Here is a 19,069-nt window from a genome sequence, read left to right as displayed (position 1 = left end):
CTCGTAGCAGATTCTCCAAGGCAGCCACTCCCGTAGAGTGTTCTTCGGCCCCTTCCACTATACCGTGAAGTCGAATGTTGTCCCGTCTTGACCGCCCTTCCTGATCTCTGAGCCTAGCCTCCAGTCTCTCCTGTAGCTTTAGCACCTCTAAAAAGATTAGGTTTTCAGCCTCGTCCACTCTGTTGTGTGTTGCATTAATTTTTTCCTTAATATCACGGAGTGCGTCGCCGTTTTCCCGACGAAGGTCTCTTAATTCCTGGAGTATTGTCTTTATGTCTGCCATATCGTTAGCTTCCTGTAGTGGTAATTCCTCAGGGTAAAAATGGTTACCGTTAGCCGTATCATCCGCAGACTTTTCTATAACTGGAGGCGTCTGTTCTTTCTTCTGTCCGGCAGTTTTCCGTTTAGCCTTGGTCATTACACCAACGCCTTATTCATAATACTGTCTATTAGACTGTTTTAACCACAGAAAGTAGGCGTTTAGCTGTCAGGGTCAAGGAGCTCCAACTCTTTTATTTTTTTTACTCTATAAATAAAATGCATTATTATTGTTATGTAGAAAGGTGCAAAGCCATGCATTCAGCATGGCAGTGTTACCTGAGGAGAAGAAAGTGATGCAGGGATTGGGCCAGTGCTGCCTCATCTTGTAGGGGAGCACCCCCGGGATGCTCCAAAAGTGCAGGTACGTTGAGATCCTGCTGGCTTGGATGGCCACCAAGTTACCACCCACTCCTACACAGGGGAAGGAAACAGAGAGGACAGAATGACTAGGACTGTGTCATACGTAAGAGCATTATGGCAACATGTGAAAACAAACATATTTGAAGATCTGACAAAAGTGATTTTTGTTGTTGTGAGTTGAAGTCAGTATTGTGACACCTTATGTGAATGAACAATAAATGATTTAAATATACTAGTTGCAAAATGCCACACTATATTTTTATTTTGGGGCAAATTTACAAAGAATGGATTGAGTCCACTGAAAGCACCATGACTCATACAACACTTGCAAGTGCAATCCGCCCCCATCTTAGGTCAGATTCAGAAAATATATTGCACCAATAATATTACAGACAAAACACAGCCATAATTTTTATTCTTTTGGCTCAGTGAATTTTTTTAGCAATATAATAAGCCTGAATTGGACTCCTTTGTCTACTTCTATAACATAGTGACATCACTATGTAATACTTTTGCTTCTATTGGCTAGCGCTCCAACGCATTGTAGTTGATTTGCTAGGGGGCAGGACTTTTGCCATCCAACATGATGACAAATCACAACAGAGCCGGACAGCTAACCAATCAGAGCAGACTGGGCTCTGGTTTCAGACAGAGGGTGAAAAGAGGTACTGCAGCACAGGCAGCAGGGCCGTATACACCATTTAAGTCACCGAGGTCCGGACCTCGGTAATTTTTTCCTAGCTGTGTATAACTAAACCTTTGAAAGAACTGAACTAAACGGGGTCCTGTGTAGTACTTCCATTTACTGACGATGGGGGCGCTGCATAACTACGTAGCCTTGATTAAAGCAAACAGAAGAAGACGACATGTATCAACAAACCACCGCAGCCCGGACTTGTATCGGAGCAGCGGAGGAGTGATGAGGTATCTAGAGATCTGAGTCCAGTAGGCTGCTTGCGTTTCTGTTCATCAGGACATCATATGACCAGCAGATCCTGTGTGAACGCTCTACGTTTGTCAGTGGACGTCCGACAACATGCACACTAACTTACAGTATATTGCAGCTATAGGCTATACTTTGGTTTAAATTGCGTGAATAAACTAGCTAGAGAGCTAAAGTTAATTACATTCATCCAATGTCAGAAGGATTACCTTTTAACAAATGTTGTAATGCTTTTCTTTCATTTCAATTTGAGTAAAACATTGAAGATATAACATTGTATTGTTTTCTTTTTACACTGACTCAGATATAATGAAAAGACTACGTCAGTCGAAGCTCAGCTTTGGTAAGGAAGAGACAGGACAGGCAGAAAGAGAGAGAGAGAGAGAAAGTGATGGAAGTCAGGGAGGAACTGCAGGTACAGTCGCACAAAAGAATGTAGGCTTAATAACCCCATCTATTTATTTATTTATCTATCTATCTATCTATCTATCTATCTATAACAATAGTCTTCATTTACAATATAGACAATAGGCATAATTGTAAAACAACATACATCTATTGCAGTTATGATGTCATAACATACAATTGTAGAAAACACAATTTGCTTACATCTTTCTTCTCTTTTGAGAATCAAACAAAACAGATTTAAAAAAAAGAGTGCAAACAAACAAGTGAAATGAACTAAATAGCTGAATTGCTTTTAACTCACTGGCAGGAGTGGCAAGTGAGGAGGAGCAAACGGTGAACAACGAGGGAGAGATTGAACAAAGAGAAAGAGTAGAGGACAGAGAGAGTAGTGAACAGGAACAAGGCGGAGAGACTAAAGAAGATGGAAGAGAGGGTGCAGATTATGGAAAAGAGAGAGACATGGAGAGTGAATGCTGACAATGTTTTATGATCATTTTAGCCTCTTCTGCATGTCCAGATCATTAACAGTAACAATCAACTGATTCTTATGCATTACACTTTCAAAAATAATTGATGCTGACATTGTCAACCCACTGACATGGTTTGAAATCAATATGTTATCCAATTTGTGACCCCCCCACAGGACTTAAAATGCACCTAACTAGATCATGAAAATCCCCCAAATCTCGGCGGGGGGGGGGGTTACCCCCCGAACATGTTTGGACCTCAGTATTTAGGAAATCCTGGATACGGCCCTGACAGGCAGTATGAGAAAAATTGCGCTTTTTGAACATTAAAGCATGGAGACATGTAGAGACACAGAATACTAATATGAACCTGAGCATTATAGGTTCTCTTTAATAATGCAAGTGTTGCAGAAATTGTAAATCTGGAGAATAACCAATAAATGGCAACAATGCCATTTCATCTCTCATTTTGACGTTTCGTTTGAAAGAGCTTACCATTCATAACAGGCGTAAAGACAGCCATGCCTTTAAAGTTTGGATCGCTCACTGTCTTGTCCAATATAAGGCCTCCAAAACTGGGAATCACAAACACAGAGATAATCAGAGCCACATACAGTCACTGCCAGGGTTTCCCATTCTGATGTTAGAACAAACACACAAAATAATCAGTTAAAGGTAACCCTTATTTTCAGCTGTTTTATTAGCAAATCCCGAACTGATCTACTATAACCAGCTCAGATTAACCTGCAAAGATAATTTTAATGTATATCATGACATACTGCTTGAATTATAATTAATTGTTAGCCTGTTTTTAAGGTCTCAGGCTTGAAAATGACATTCCCAGAACAAATGACTGGGACCCGAGGAAAAAAAGTGTCTTCCAATTTCCTTTTTTTGTGATTTCCTTCCTATTTAGGGTTAAAAAAAAACGTCTTTCAATTTAGACTTTTTTTATTTTTAAATGTTACAGTATGTCCACTGTAGAGGACATCGGGACCATTAGTTTGAAAAGACAGCCAAAATGAACAGACTATGCAACGTATTATGGTTATAGAGTGATATTAATATAATAATACATTCACCTTTATTTAAAACATAAATAAGTAATTGATCTGAACATTGCTGTTTATTTGGTCACTAAAAAACTAGTTTGTTTTTTGGTGAATCTTTCCAGATCTTCAAAGACTTTGTAGTCAATGTAGTGGGTAAAGTACCTCATTGACTCCAGTCGGCACGGGCTGTAGGGTCATCTTGACTAGTTTTATGGATGTGGTCTCCATTTGACCATGCTCATAGAAACAAAGCTTGCATTCCTGAGGCAATTCTCATTTTTCATGGTTCCACTTAAAATAAAAACAACAATAAGACATACGTGCTACTCTTGGCCCACAGGGGGCCATGTCTTTCCAGCTCGTCCCTATCTGTCTGTATCTGTGCGCTCATGGAGCCTCCTGCATCTTTCCCCTCCTTCTTCTTGACCCTCAAAATCTGAATCTCCCTGAACTATCTGGTACAGAAAATGTCTGCTTCAGTTCCGTCTCCTGCGACAATATTGAGTCAAAGTCCATGAAGATGGTCCTGAATGATGGGATCAAGACTAAAAGCTTTAGGAATCCAAACTATAACATATAATGAGTACCCTGTATCAAGATTGATGCAAAACAAGTAACATTTGACCTTTTTTAGAGGTTTAGAAAAAAAAGACCCACTTCTGGGGTCATTTGGGTGCATTTTCCATATCTCTGTAGACAAAAAGTGTATCTCGAGCCGGTTTCTCAAACTTACCTACCCCACCTTTAATTGAGATGAAATCGAAAATTAAATTGTATAAAAAAAAGGTTAGATTTAGATGTTTTTCATATTATTCTCCGTTGAAGAATGAAAAGTGTACCTGCTAATGGACATGGCGACTAAAACAGGCTGCCACCCTGAGCGGAGCACCTCGCTGATCTGGGGGCTGCGCCGCGCCAACACCACCCACAGGGGGATCAGAGCCAGGAAGAGCACACACACCAGGGGGGACAGGTACCACACGTCTGGGGAACAGGAAGAGACACGCTAGTACATCTGACTCAGAGAAAATAATATGAAGAAAAAAAGAGAAAACAGTAATAGACATACATGACAGGATACTGTATATGATAAGATAAGATAGTACTTTATTGATCCCAATTTGGGATTTTTTTGGATAATGTGATTATGATATTAAGTTGACAAAATTCAATATTGACAGCTGCAGTTTGGTTATTGACATTGGTTTAAAATGCCATATGGTGGTATATAGTATGACAAATAAAAAAGATGTGTGTCATGCACTACAATTTGGAAGAAGATATTTTAATGTTTACTCCCTACACTTATTTCACAACATTACTTAATAGTTACTTTGCAAGTTCATATTATTAATACAACAATTACAATAATTCAAACTATGTAATTAAAATAATATACATTATCATCTCATGTCCGTTATTTGATGGGTTAATTGATAATGTATGAGTCTATAATGAAAATTATGAAAAATATTGATTGGTCTTTCACAAAATAAATAAATATTCATTTTTTTCCACACCACAAATATATACATTTTACCCTCATAGAGGAGCACGATCACATTAGAAATCTGTGAACTAAAGATTTGGTCTTAAGTTTACTTTCAATACATTTCTTGATTACTTTTGATAGTTGACATTGAATCAATTGAGATCTGCAGCCCTAAATCACTGCATTCTCATTACTTCCAGAAAAAGAAATGATCGAAAGAAAAGGTCCGGACGTGTGGGAACATTGTCATGAATCAGAGCTGAGATTATTCCTCACCTATATATTCATACAGTATGGTGCTGACGGTGGCCAGCAGGGACAGAGTGATTAAATCCCCCAGACTGGCAGCAATGGGGGTGGCCACGTTGTCCGGGTTGATCCCTACCTTCCTGGAGCCAATGATCACTCCTATCATCACCAGGCCTATGGAAGGGAAGAACGAAGAGTAAAGACAGAGAGAAGAGAGAAACAGAAAACATGATTTAAAAAAAGGACTGAATGTAGACAGAAGAAATAATACAGTGTTCTCAGAGAGAGCTTTTATCAGGGTCACCCCCAGTTTCCACCGGGTCCGTCTGCGCCGCACTGCGCCGCTTTACGGCTGCGCTGCGTTACGGCTGCGCTGCGTTACGGCTGCGCCGCGGGGGTCGTAAGGATCACGGCCACTCTAGTCTATTCCACCACACGCGCCGCGTTATGGCTCAGACGCGTCCCAGAAGCGGCTCGGCTCTAAAATTAGGATGAATCATATTTTTGCCGCGGCGCAGCCGTAACGTAAGGTAGGGCAGGCAGCTCCCCCTCGCAGGAAGTGGAAAGGTGAGCATCCGGGCCAGGCCCATCCCCCACATATACTAATTTAGCAGACCCCCCTCCTTCATCACAACACCTCCCGTACGATACGCACAATGGACGACGAGGTTTTCATCATGGAAGTGGAAAAACACACTATTTTATATGATGTAACCAATGCTTCCTACAAGGACAACATCAGAAAGGACAAGGCCTGGCTGCAGTTTGTGGAGTGGAAGGTAACAACTACATATTGATGTTTTAAAGTCAATTAATACTCAAATTAAACCCGAATCAATAACAAAACTGCGAGCCTGCACGCACGACGCTACGCTTCTGAAACGCTTCTGGGACGCGTCCGGTGGGTTATGGCGCTAGACCAAAACCGCGGCGCAGCCGTGACGCGGCGCAGACGGACCCAGTGGAAACTGGGGGTTACACAACAACTTAATAAAAGCTTTCAGCAGAAACATGCTGGGTTTTTCCTATCACTAAAGACGATCTTCAGAGGCACAGATAAAGTCACTTTGACCCCAAAACAAAACTTTGAGTTATGTACACCATTGGTAAAAGGAGATCCTTATTTTTCTAATTATAGCCTTACTGTTTTCGTACTCCAAATATGACATGATGACTGTTATGAAGACGCCGTTCTGAGAAAAAACACCTTCAAAGTTTACAGTACATTTTAAAGTTACTTTTAAGTTATTTTAAGAGGGGGTTCAAGGCCTAATATTTTGGGGGCATAGCACCCCTGCCCCCCCCCCCCCCCTTAGGACCACAATTGAATGAGCTCTGATTTTGATGTGATCTTTGCAGTCTATGGCAAAGCTAAGGGAGTTGTAGAGAGGAAGGGGCGCTGATCAGAGTCAGAGCTGACAGTTATCACTGAATTGGAAACACTGTTTTGTTTGTTTAAAATCAACCAAAACAAGAGTTCTTGACATAAACCCATGATTGTCTTGTAATGTGCCGACATCTGACTGCTTTCAATAGAGCGGGTCACACAGGTCATTGCTGTCATTAGAATTGACAGCAATTTCATTCTATTAGTCATAAATCATATTTATGTGTTTAAAGCGTATACATTTTTTTATTATAGCAAAAATAATACTAATTGAACTCCAAATTCTGATCTCTTCATTCTCTCGTCCAAGGATGTGTGAACAAGACTTTAAGAGGCTGTGTTTGACTCTTCACAAAAATATATAAAAACTGCTATTCCTGTAATTTGTAATAAAAAAAACTCTAATGTAATTACCGACAAGACACAAAGAAACAAATATATGCTTGCTATGAAGCAAGTGTTTCAGCCATCATGTCTTTGATTACACATCAGCTCAAAAGAGAAAGTGGCTGAGCCTGTAAAATGTAAATGTTCTAGCATTCTCTACCAAATGTGGGCTTAATTGCTGCCCCCTTGATCCAAGATGAGTGGATCTTCACAGCATACATATTCAATTTACACACATTCCCTACCGTAATTCACCAATTGTCACAAGTAAGGAAGCCCTTAAGGGCAAAACTACTTAGCACACTGAGACTTGTTAGGGAATAATTCTCCTGGACTCCTAGATATCTAACCTTTTTGCCCTTTGACGTCTATGACCAACAGGGGCGGCGCCAGGGGGTAGCTTGGAGTTGCTATAGCAACCGGTCCAGCCGGACAACACTGTGTGTGTGCGTGTGTTTGCGGTGTGGTGATGAGGTTAAATGCCACAGCATGCCAGTTGAAACAGTGAACGATCGCTATTGTGTACCTGTACGCTTGTAATGTTGTAATGTAGCTTGTATGCGTAATGGTATTATACAAAAATATTGTAGGAGCACAGAAACAGTGTTCAAATTCTGCTTTTACAAACTTGTTTTGGTTGTGCAAAGTAATGTTATAAGTGTCAAAGGAACGTTTTAATGTAAATATTAATGATAATATTGTAGCGTGTCCAAGTTAATAGTTATTTCAGTTATCAGATGTGCACAGTTTAGTACATTTGTAAAGTTATTTAGGCAATGTTGTTGGTGGGAGTTAGGGAGAGACCGCCCCTTCCAGGTGTGTGTGTGTGTGCGTTTTCGGTGTGTGAGTGTGGAGGGAGTACGAGACGGTAGGAGTTGTCTTCGAGTGTGGGGAAAAGTCATAATGAGTGTTATACTATTGATTGGTTCTGTAAGGCGTGGCTGTGGCCGTCAATACCAGAAAATAAAGAGAACGTTTTCGACATTGAAGGCTCGAGTGATCTGTGATTTTGAATAGCGGTGAACGCTACAATATGAACAGGCTCGTGCTTGGCCCACTGGTATTGTTTGTTTATTTATTTTTGAAAATTAACTAGAAACGCTGTGCTGTCATATAGCAACTGCTAAGCTACTGCAGCAAAAAAATCCTGACGTCTGTTATCTCCCTTAAAGACCCTGTGAAGTGTGCACCTGTGCATGATCTGTTATGCTAATACGTATAGTAATGACCAAAATTGTCCATTGGAACCCATATCAAAAGATGTTGGAATAGCAACGAATTTGACGAGTTTTGAATTTGCCGGGGAAATCTGCAGTCGACCTTCGCCTTCGTGGGCGTGGCTTGCGATCTACTGCGTGACTTCACGAGATGGACGCCGCCGCACTGTTTACATTCACCACCGTTCATTTTTTCTCTTTTTGAAAGACGAATTTCTCAACGTTTTTGAGCTAGTATTTTCCTGGAAAGTGTGTCGGAGTCGACTGGAAGTGATTGCCAATCGAGAAAACCTGACAATGGAGGCGACAGTGAAGAAAGAGGGATGAAAAACAAAGGGGAAACGATGCATTGCCGCTGGCTGTAGTAATGTCAAGTCTGCCGAAGTGGCGATGTTTCTGTTCCCAAAAGATGAAGGTGAGCCTGGCTGGTGTCATTGTTTCGTAGATTCTTTGATTGATCATGATAAATAAAGGCCACTGGTCGATTCGAGAGAGAGAGAGAAAGAGAGACTGAGAGAGTTACAGTGTTGTCGTTAGCATCTGGTGCTAGCTCGGAGCTAACGGAGATTAACTGTTTCAACAATAAGGAGAGGGAGAGTGCTCTCCTGTGGGACTGAGAGAGATAACGTCAGCTCAGGGAGGTAAACTGTAGCCTAAGTTATCTCAGTGGGTTTGGTCATCTATGTAAACAAATATTTCCATCTATGTAATATTAGTTGTATAAAATAGGTTAAGAAATCCTTCCAATGTTTTTTGATTATTGAAATATATGTTTCATATGAGTGTTGAGAGCTGTATCCATAAATCTCTTAATGTTGCCCTCAAAGTGCACCAAATTGATCACTTTCCTCATCTATCCTGTCCGAAAAGCTGTCCAAATCAATAATTTCTCTCACACTAGTATCACTTTCCAAAGTCTCCGCCATGTTTACAATCGCAACTGGGTACATCTTGTGACGTCACAGCCACTATCGTCTGCAACTTCCGTTAGGCTCGGACGGCAAAATTAATAATTCATTAATTCATTAATTATGAATTATTAAAAATTATTTTAGCCATGAACAGTCACAATGATATGTAAGGAATGAAACTGCCATTTCATTTTGGTGCAAAAACATGCACTTCACTGGGTCTTTAAGGAAAGGGGCTGCTTCAGCCATACGTTGTTGTTCCCATTGTATGACCGGGCAAATGGTTTATTGTTGTGGGTACACTGGAACACTTCCTTCTCTGTGTTTGTGGATTCCAAGGTGTGAAATCTTCGAGGCCGTAAGTGTCAGACGCAAGTGATTCAGTGTTCCCAGCTGTTTAGGCTATCTCCACAAATATGTTGATTACTCTCTGTGTACCAGTTAAAAGGTCTAGCAAGAGAGAGGCTCTTCAGAATTGAGGTGGCAACTCTCCCGTGAAGTCAGACCCTCTGACTCTGTGACTTGTTTTGTGAATCCTCCGGCCGAAGCTCCTAAATAAACCATCAGTGTTTGACATCAGAGCTCCAGCTCTCCCCGTGTCTCCTTCCTGAGTCGGTGACTCCCACTGCATTGCTACACAGAAGTTTTCCCCCACAAGACTTGGTTAAACATTTTTAGCTAAAACAATTGGAAAATATAGATATGATAGGTGTATTATACTTCTAATACAAAACAAGAAAAACGATCTTAATTACTCACCTAAGGAAAGAGCAGCAACAAAGGCAGTGATGATGCTGCTGGCACAGAGAACAGCAGCCTGGTCCAGTTCAATCCCCCCTCGAGAAAAGGACCCTAAACAAATAGCTGCTACTGCTGCCAGGAAACCCACCACTGTCGCCTGAACCTGCAAAATAATGGCAAACATGACATCATTATTAGGATTTAACAATGCATTTGACAAACAGTGTGGCGACATTTGCACGAGGCTGTAAAAAATCAGTAGAAAATCAGAATTTAGATCACCATACTGTACTTCAAAATGTATTTCAATGGTTACTTGAATGACTCTTTTTGCCTGGTGAACACAGTAAGCTTTGTGGCGAGGGAGAGTGTGGCTCAGTGGAGGTGTGCTGGACTTCGAATCAGGGGATAGCAAGTTTGAGTCCCACTGCAGTCAGCATGTTGTGTCCCTGGGCAACCCTGTCTCCTAAAAAATAAGTTTCCACAGAACTAAACTGCATTCTCAATTACGTTTAGCTAGAAACGTATTTTCTCCCACGTTACGTTTGTTATGAACGTATCTCAAATACGTTTATTTTCTCCCACGTTACGTTTGTTATGAACGTATCTTAAATACGTTTATTTTCTACAAAGCTGCCATTTATTGTCTTGGTTATAATAATGATAATAGTCATTTATAAATATAATTTTCGAGCACACATTTGAAATCGAGAATCGGGCTTTTGAAAAAGCTGACCCTTGAAAGCTTGAAAAATCTGTATTTGAACTGTACTGTACTAGTACCTAAGCAGCCAGTTTGACATTAGGACTTGCTCGTCATTGTATTTTCATGTTTTTAAAAACAAAATTAACTTGTCCACATTGCTTGCCGAAAGGGCAGATCTGCTGGCACTAACATTTTCTCATGCTGTGGAGAACACCCTCTTGCTAGGGACAGAGGTAGCAGATGCAGCCAGGTAGCGCTTTGCTAACATGGCAACATAAGGATATTTGGCGTTTGTAATAGCTTTGGCTCGGTCTGAACTTTCCACAAGTGGTGGAGGTTTAAATGCTAGTGGGAGTTGGGTTTGCACTTTAGTCTTTTTTCTTTTGGTACCGGTGATATTCACGTTCGGGCGATGCCTTTTCAAATGAGTGTGCAAGTTTGATGTATTGCCAGCCGCGTAACCAATTTGAGTTGAACAATGCCGACAAACAGCTTTGGTTCGGTCCACCTGTCTTTGTCCGTCATCCTTGTACGTAACTGCAAAACCAAAATGTTCCCAAACCGGAGACTTCAATGATGCTGGAGGATTTTTGAACTCAACTTTATCTGCGTTCGCCATTTTGACAGTTCCTCAGATTACTGACTAAATATGAACGCATCCCTGTGACCAGCTCTCATAGTATGCCTCTCGTCCAATGAAATGACTTGGTCGCTCTATGACGCGTTGAACCCAATGTGAGCAAATTACTCTGAATTCTGCGACGCAGCACCTGAGATTACTTCCAAAAAGTTGTTCACGTTCTCAATTTTTTACGTTTAACGTTATATTCGTTTGGTACACACGTGTACCGAACCGAAGGGCCCGTACGTGTACCGTTACACCCCTAATATTGATAGGTGTCTTGTAATGCACTGTTGAGGAACCTGTGACCCAAGTTTTTCATCCATTGCATATCTACACCGTAGTTGTGTATATGATATGTCAATAAACCTTAGAAAATCCTGAAATCTTAAAAGGGATGTGCAAAATAGCAATTATACACAGTTTTTAATTAACTATTAGTAGAGAATAACGATTAATGAATATACTTTATAGAGATCTGCAGATAAATGTTTAGTCTTCTCAAGCACCAACAATCAAATATCTCTCCTGATTGTTGGCACTTGACAATCACCTTCCCTGAATTTTAATCAGGTGTAACTAAAGTCTGATTTAAGGGTTGTTTATATTTCACATCATTAATCAGAATCTGCAAAGTAACTAAAATAAATGTAGTGGAGTAGAATTACAAAGTAGCAATGAGCTGTCATGGGGGTATATATTAATGCTGCCCATTATGGACACAAGTGATTTTCACCCATTTAGTACTTACATGTTTTAAATTTGTACAAACCAATTTGTTTCCTATCGCCTAAACCTCCAGGGCTGTACACAGTTTAATACTGTCAACTTCTAATTTTGGGAAAAACGAAAACGTCTTTTAAAACTACATTTCCCAGTAGAGACGTGCCATAGAGAACATGTTGCGAAACACAATAGCCAGCATGTGTAGTTCTCGGTGGGCGTTTGAGTCCAGTTTTGAATAGTCTGCCGTGGTTTCGTTCCATTTCAAAGAGCTTGACGCTCGGCCTAACCTTGGCGCACTGCCACTCCAACATCCAAATCCCAGAGCTTGAAGATTAATCACGGGGTTTGTTAACGGGACTGTAGTCCCAAACGATAGCTGGGGATTATGGGTAGTGTAGTGTCTTCGGCCATCCTAAACTCAGATTTTTTTTTGGATATCATATCGCATTAACACCACATCCCAACGTGCATCGCGGCTAAAACATCCAATCAGCGAACATGAAAACATTCCCAGTTAAACATGCAAAAATAAATCGCTAAATAAAAAGATAAAACACTGGCATGTAATTTACGTTAGAATAAATAGAATGGTTTTGAATAATAGATGAGAGTAAAATATACTTCACTTTACAGCCCCGCCCACTTTTGGGGAAACCAACACTGTCATTTGAACAGGGATCAAGCCTGAAGGCACAGAGATCTTCTGTTACTGTCCTTTCTTCTTAGAGGAAGTACAGAAACACGTAGCTCTGGATTTGTTTTAATGTTTGAGGTGCAATAAACGACACAGCAGCTTTTTGGCATGTTAAAACTATTATTTTCTGCCTCGCTCATGAGAGTAACAGCTGGCGAAATTACAGCCTCGCCTACTGATTTTAATTTAACCATATAGTATCGAGCCCGATTCTCGATTTCAAATGTGTGCTCGAAAATTACATTTATAAATTACTATTATCATTATTATAAGCAAGACAATAAATGGCAAAGATATGTAGAAAATGAACGTATTTAAGATACATTCATAACAAACGTAACGTGGGAGAAAATACGTTTCTAGCTAAACGTAATTGAGAATGCAGTTTAGTTCTGTGGGAACGTAATTTTTAGGAGACAGGGTTGCCCTGGGCAAGACACTTCACCCCAAATTGCTCCTGTGGGGATTGTCCACAGTTTTGGATAAAAGCGTCTAACAAATGACATGTAATGTAATGTGTCTCCAAAGTCAGTATTAGACCGTAGGGTAGGGTTGTCCCGAATACCATTTTTCGGGCTCCGGATATTCAGTAGTAATCAGCAGCGAATATTCGATGCTGAGAGATTTGTATTTTTTTTTTTTTTTCTAAAAAAAATTGAGGGCAAAAAAGGTTTCATAATACGCTCCGAATCCGAGACACCTGACAACACGCTGTTAAGCAGAAGTGCAGAAAGAGGATACTATTACGATTTATATTTATGTATTGTCTCATTACTCGCAAACATTAAAACTAAATGTGTCCTCTGTAGGGTAACTGTAGGGTCTGCTCTATTGTTGAGGATGTTGATGGCTGGGATGCAGACAAGTTATTATTAGGCTGAGCTACTCAACTTTATGCCATTGCCTTAGCCCCAGATGTTCCCACATTACTCCTATTATTTTCACTATTCGGATAAAATTTAAAAAACTAATATAAAAAAACAATTTGGTTGCTTGCTTGCAACTATTTTCCAAGCAAGTAAGTGCACGTTTTTATCATGTGTAACGTTACTGTTTAAATGGCGGATAAAGCAGCTCCATCATGGCAACTTGACAACAGCTAAGCTACACTACAGCATCCAGGTGACTTTTCAGAGTTGTTGTGGCACCGTGGTAGGCCAGTTTCTTATTGCATATTTGGCACATATTCTTCTTACCGTCGTCCAATTTTAAAATGGTCCCACACAGCTGAAGTCTTCGGCATTTTGTGGGTGAAACGAGGTGAAGCGAGGTGAAGCGTGCCGTTTGCGTTCGTGACTGTGAGTGAACGCGATGTCAGGAGCACAGGCTGAGATTGTATATATTTCCGCATTTTAACAGTGCAATTCAAAAGTAGAAATATAGTATAAGAATATGGCAATTAGCCTCTATTAATAGCATATATTTCGAAAATTAAAAAAATAAATAATAATAATTGAGAAAAAAAAAGAAAAAGAATATCCAAATAATGAAATTGAAACCCGAATAGTTGGCCAACGAAACGAATATTCCAATAGTCGAATATTCGGGTACAGCCCTACCGTAGGGTACCACATGTACCTCAACAAAGTATTTCAAAGGTGTTTCAGGTGATGTTACCTGTATCAGTGCCAGGTTGCTGCACACCATGGTCCATTGTTTACCAGGGTCGTCCATCTGGCCTGTGTTGGCCTGCAAACACAAAGATACCATTAGTCATTATATAAGCATTAGTTTGGTACAGGCCCTCAGTGAGTATATATATTTAATATTCAATATGTCTGTTTTTCCAAAAAAACGGGAACATACAGATGTAGCGCTTCGTTTCGGACGCCTACCCGTGCGGATCCCTGCTGAAAAGGAAAACCCCCCGCAGGACTTGATACGCCCCCTTGATAAATAAATGTAATTTATAATGAAACCAGCTGCAATGGATCATGAATCCACCAGGGGTAGCCGTGATTGAAAGCTGCCACACTGGAACTCGTGTGAAATAAACAGCTGATAGATCGCAGGTTTCATTTCATTTCATTTCAAACCTTTATTTAAACAGATTGGTACCTTGAGATCATCGATCTCATTTACAAGGGAGACCTGCATCATTTAGTTCCACATGAAACATAAAAACAACATACAAACAACAGAGGATATCATATTTACATATTCAACATTTACAAATACCCAGAGTGTCAGAAAGCATTTCATTTAGACATGCCTTAAATACATTCAGAGAAATAAAAATGCTCAATTTCAATTTTGCCTGTAGACTGTTCCAAGCAAGTGGAGCTGCGCACATAAAAGCTGTCTTACCTAAGACAGTCCTTACTCTTGGCACATCTAACAAGACTATATCCTGTGATCGCAGACAATAGCTGCTTGCAACTTTCTGCTTTATCAATGAACAGATATAATACGGGAGTTTGCCCAACATAGCTTTATAGATAAAAGTGTACCAGTGACTGAGCCTCCGTACAGTGAGTGATGGTAAACCTGCCTTGGTATACAATGTACAGTGATGAGTAAGTGCTTTACAGTTTGTGACAAATCTCAGAGCACTATGATACGCAGCATCTAGTTTGCTCAGGTAGTTGGCAGGTGCATTCATATACAGCAGATCACCATAGTCCAGCACAGGTAAAAAGGTCACAGTGACTAGCCTTTTCCTGGCCTCAAGTGAGAAACAGGACTTATTCCCTGAAAAAGAAACCTAGCCTAACCCTCAGTTTTTTAAGCAGGTTATTGACATGAAGTTTAAAAGAGAGACAGTCATCAAGCAAGATACCAAGGTATTTGTAACAGGCAACAACTTCAAGTTTTGTTCCTTGCGTTGATACAATATCTAAAACAGGCTCTGGTGTCTTTTTAGCTTTTGAAAAGAGCATTATCTTGGTTTTATCCACATTTAAAAGAAGCTTTAGTTCAGAGAGCTGAGTCTGAATAATGTTAAAAACAGCCTGTAATTTAACAACCGCCTCCTGAATGGAGGGACCTGCACAATACATCACGGTATCGTCCGCATAAAAATTTAAAGTAGCTTCATCCACATTTTCACCTAAACTGTTGATATATATGGAGAATAAAAGTGGACCTAAAACAGAACCTTGAGGAACACCATTAGCAATGTTTAACCACTCAGAAGACAGCCCATCAAAGTGAACACATTGGGACCTTTCAGAGAGGTAGTTCACAAACCACCCCACTGCATGGCTGGATATGCCAGTACTGAGTAGCCTCTGTTTTAAGACGCGATGATCAACGGTGTCAAACGCTTTGGAAAGGTCAATAAACAGAGCTGCACAACTCTGTTTATTATCTAGCATACTAGTAATATCATTTACCACTTTCATTGTTGCAGTGATGGTGCTATGTTTCTTCCTGAAGCCTGACTGATGTTTAGACAGGATATCATTTATACATAAAAACTCCTTTACTTGTTCACTCACAAGTCGTTCGAGCACCTTAGCCAAAACTGACAATTTAGAGATTGGCCTATAGTTATTTAAAATAGTTGCCTCCCCTCCTTTCAGTAGAGGCAGGACATAAGCAGACTTCCATACTTTAGGAATTGTATTTGTGCTGAGGGAGAGGTTAAAAAGAGAAGTAAGAGGTGGAGCAATAAAATCTGCAGCTATCTTTAAAAAGAAAGGTTCTACGTTGTCCGGGCCAGCCGGTTTCCTAGGATCTAACTTGGATAAAGCTTCATGGACAATACCAACAGTTAAAGGAGTAAAACTGAAAGGGTTTTCCAGACCACATTGTTCAGAGTCAAGGACTGGAGCGTTCACAGAAGCAGAAGCACAGTCAGTGACAGAATCAAACAGAGAGCCACAAGAGACAAAATGCTTATTAAAGCAATTTAGCATGGTGGCCCTGTCTGATATAATGCCAGATGCTGTGGTGAGGTACGGAGGTAGCTCATTTGGGATATCACCAGTGGAAATCGATTTTATGGCTTTCCAAAATTTCCTAGGATTATTCAGGTTTTCTGTGGTAACTGACAAATAGTACTTTGACTTAGCACTTTTGACATGTGAAGTAAAGCTATTCCTTAGCTGCCTAAAGCGTAGCCATTCTACCTCTGAGCCTGATTTCCTAACCTTTGCCCAGGCATTGTTTCTCTCATGAAGGAGACTGGACAGTTCAGCAGAAAACCAGGGATTGTTTCGTCCCTTCACTCTAAATTTACGCAGAGGTGCATGTTTATCTATAATTTTTATAAAACCAAGATAAAAATAAGACCATGCAGTTTCTACATCAGCACACAGATCGATTTTTCCCCAATCAAAATCAAACAGATCATGTAAAAAACCCTGCTCCACTAAGTGTTTTTTATCTCTCTTTGTGATGATGCGTGGTTTAACTTTTTGGACCTTAGTGTCCCTAATTGTGGCTACAACACAGTGGTCACTCACATCATTAGCAAATACTCCCACAGATGAGTATTTATATGGAACATTTGTTAAAATGAGATCAATTAAGGAGGATTTATTTGGGGACTTAATATTTGGGCGAGTAGGACTGTCTATAATCTGAGTAATGTTCAAAGAGGTACACAGGTTTTTAAAATCCTCTGACACAGAAGTTAACCAGTCCCAATTAAAATCACCAAGCAGCACTATTTCCTTGTAGGAAAGTTGAGATAACAGTTTTGCCAATGAAGATAAGGAGTCCTTGACAGCCGAGGGGGCCCTGTAGCAACCCACCACCATGACCTGTTGACCCTTTGTTACTTCGACATTCACAGCTAAAAATTCTAGTTGTTTACTAACAGATTTGGAAACCATTTTTGTTACACAAAACTTATTTTTCACATAAATGGTAACGCCACCACCTTTTTTAGGACGGTCAGTGCGATATACATTGTAACCATTTATGTAAATGTCAGAGGCCAAGATCGATTTGTCTAGCCACGTTTCTGATAAGACAATGACATCAGCATCAGTTGAACTCGCCCAAATACGGACAAAATCTAATTTAGGTAACAGACTGCACACATTTAAATGAATTAAACCTAACCCCGATCTAGAAATAAAATCAGCAGGAGTAGCTATTTGACTAAAACTACCAGGTGGACCCGGATTTGGCTGTACATTTCCTGATAGTAACAACAATAAAAATACCAAGCACCTTTTCCTCTTAATCAACACACATACATTTTCAGCTGTTCTAGAGTCACCAGCAAACTTCGCAAAAGTGAGATTAGAGTTCAAAAAACAATTCTGAAGGACCATTGTGGCAGGCATGTGAGAAAGACAGACATTTGACGAAATGAATGTCCGCGACAGTGCAACTAGCAATTGTTTGTGCAACCCATCCGAACCTGTACAGGGGATGTCCACTGCGGGCGGCAGAACGGACCCGAATCCAGCAGAATTTTCAGGATGACTAGCGAACTTCTCCTTGACCAGCACAGTCAAAAAAAGGCACAGCAGAAACACGACATTTGCCATTTTCCCAGTCCAGCTCAACAGCATCCACGATGTTCCCGAAGCAAAACCACGTCAGGACAGCAGCAAGGAAATAGGCAAGCAGCAGTGTGGCAACACTCCGGTTTCTCCGCGGTATCTCCAGACCAGGCCTCCCCCACACAGTAGCACCCAACAGGTGGGAGTAGGCCTCTAACAGCAGGTGGATAGCAGCCTTCAGCCGTGGGAACCACCACCAGCAGAAGCAGAAATGGGTGGACGGCAGGCCCTCAAACCGCGGCAGATCCTCCACAGATCAATGGCGTTAATCTTAATCTTTCAACGAGCAGACGTGTTCTACTTTGTGTGTCTTACTGTTCTTTCACGACCGTATGGCAGGTATCTGATATGGAGGATATTTTTTAAGATATGTCACGGATAGGATCATATTCTGTGCTAAATAAGAGACATGTAATCATTTACTAAACATCGCCATGTTTTTATTTAACAAAATAATGTTGTTTAATTCACGTTGGCGTAAGTACAAAACCATCGCTATGTTTTTAGATCAGGAAATGCAGCCCGGCTCAAACAAACGATTTTCAATCATCATCCTCACGATCATTTCATGTATCATAATGTTCGCGAATTGCAGTGAATACACTAATTCATGTAGTCTAATCCACGTGAGTTTACAACAACAAAAATAATCGCTTTGTTTTTATATCACATCTGACCGGAGGAAAATGCAGCACGGGTCTCACTACCGATAATCCTAAACCAACGGGCAAACAATAATATGTACAGTGTTAATAGTTTACTGTATTATTAGTGTCTAATATTAATGCTATAACAATCACACATTGAGTTGTTAAAATCAGACCATTGTTTTTTTTTTAAACAGTCTGAATGAAACGGCAGCTCTCAGGTGATCAGCTGTGTGTTTACACAATAAAATATGCATAGTAATTTAATAAATCCTTC

General features: G+C 40.3%; 3 protein-coding genes across 7 annotated transcripts in view; 1 reads left to right on the top strand and 2 right to left on the bottom strand.

Moving 5' to 3' along the window:
• The window catches only part of LOC307036902 (solute carrier family 41 member 1-like), a 75,624-nt gene that overhangs the window by 10,579 nt on the left and 45,976 nt on the right, over nt 1-19,069 (bottom strand). For both annotated transcript variants that reach the window (XR_013807507.1, XM_079677530.1), the window contains exons 4-9: nt 14,301-14,372; nt 9,954-10,098; nt 5,320-5,466; nt 4,391-4,535; nt 2,995-3,074; nt 598-732 (exon numbers count right to left, since the gene is read on the bottom strand). Coding sequence is in view for 1 of the 2 variants with exons in the window: in XM_079677530.1 (XP_079533656.1) it covers nt 598-732; nt 2,995-3,074; nt 4,391-4,535; nt 5,320-5,466; nt 9,954-10,098; nt 14,301-14,372 (724 nt within the window). In the remaining variant the exon portion in view is untranslated. The remainder of the gene's footprint in view (nt 1-597; nt 733-2,994; nt 3,075-4,390; nt 4,536-5,319; nt 5,467-9,953; nt 10,099-14,300; nt 14,373-19,069) is intronic.
• The window catches only part of LOC307036925 (uncharacterized protein), a 50,362-nt gene that overhangs the window by 27,603 nt on the left and 3,690 nt on the right, over nt 1-19,069 (top strand). Inside the window, exon 1 of one of the 4 annotated variants that reach the window (XM_079677582.1) lies at nt 5,925-6,071. The exons of 2 other annotated variants lie outside the window; for them this stretch is intronic. The gene's annotated coding sequence lies outside the window, so the exon portion shown is untranslated. Of the gene's footprint in view, nt 1-5,924; nt 6,072-8,237; nt 8,699-19,069 lie in introns of those variants that run through there. One more of the 4 variants, XM_079677581.1, reaches the window with a different exon arrangement.
• The window catches only part of LOC307036909 (uncharacterized protein), a 194,448-nt gene continuing 175,481 nt past the window's right edge, over nt 103-19,069 (bottom strand). The window contains exon 2 of the mRNA XM_079677539.1: nt 103-113. The gene's annotated coding sequence lies outside the window, so the exon portion shown is untranslated. The remainder of the gene's footprint in view (nt 114-19,069) is intronic.

Source organism: Notothenia rossii (assembly GCF_949606895.1).
Source record: "Notothenia rossii genome assembly, chromosome: 4".
Taxonomy (NCBI): Eukaryota; Metazoa; Chordata; class Actinopteri; order Perciformes; family Nototheniidae; genus Notothenia; species Notothenia rossii.
Note: the sequence above shows the minus strand (reverse complement) of the source record. Positions and strands in the feature narration are given on the sequence as shown.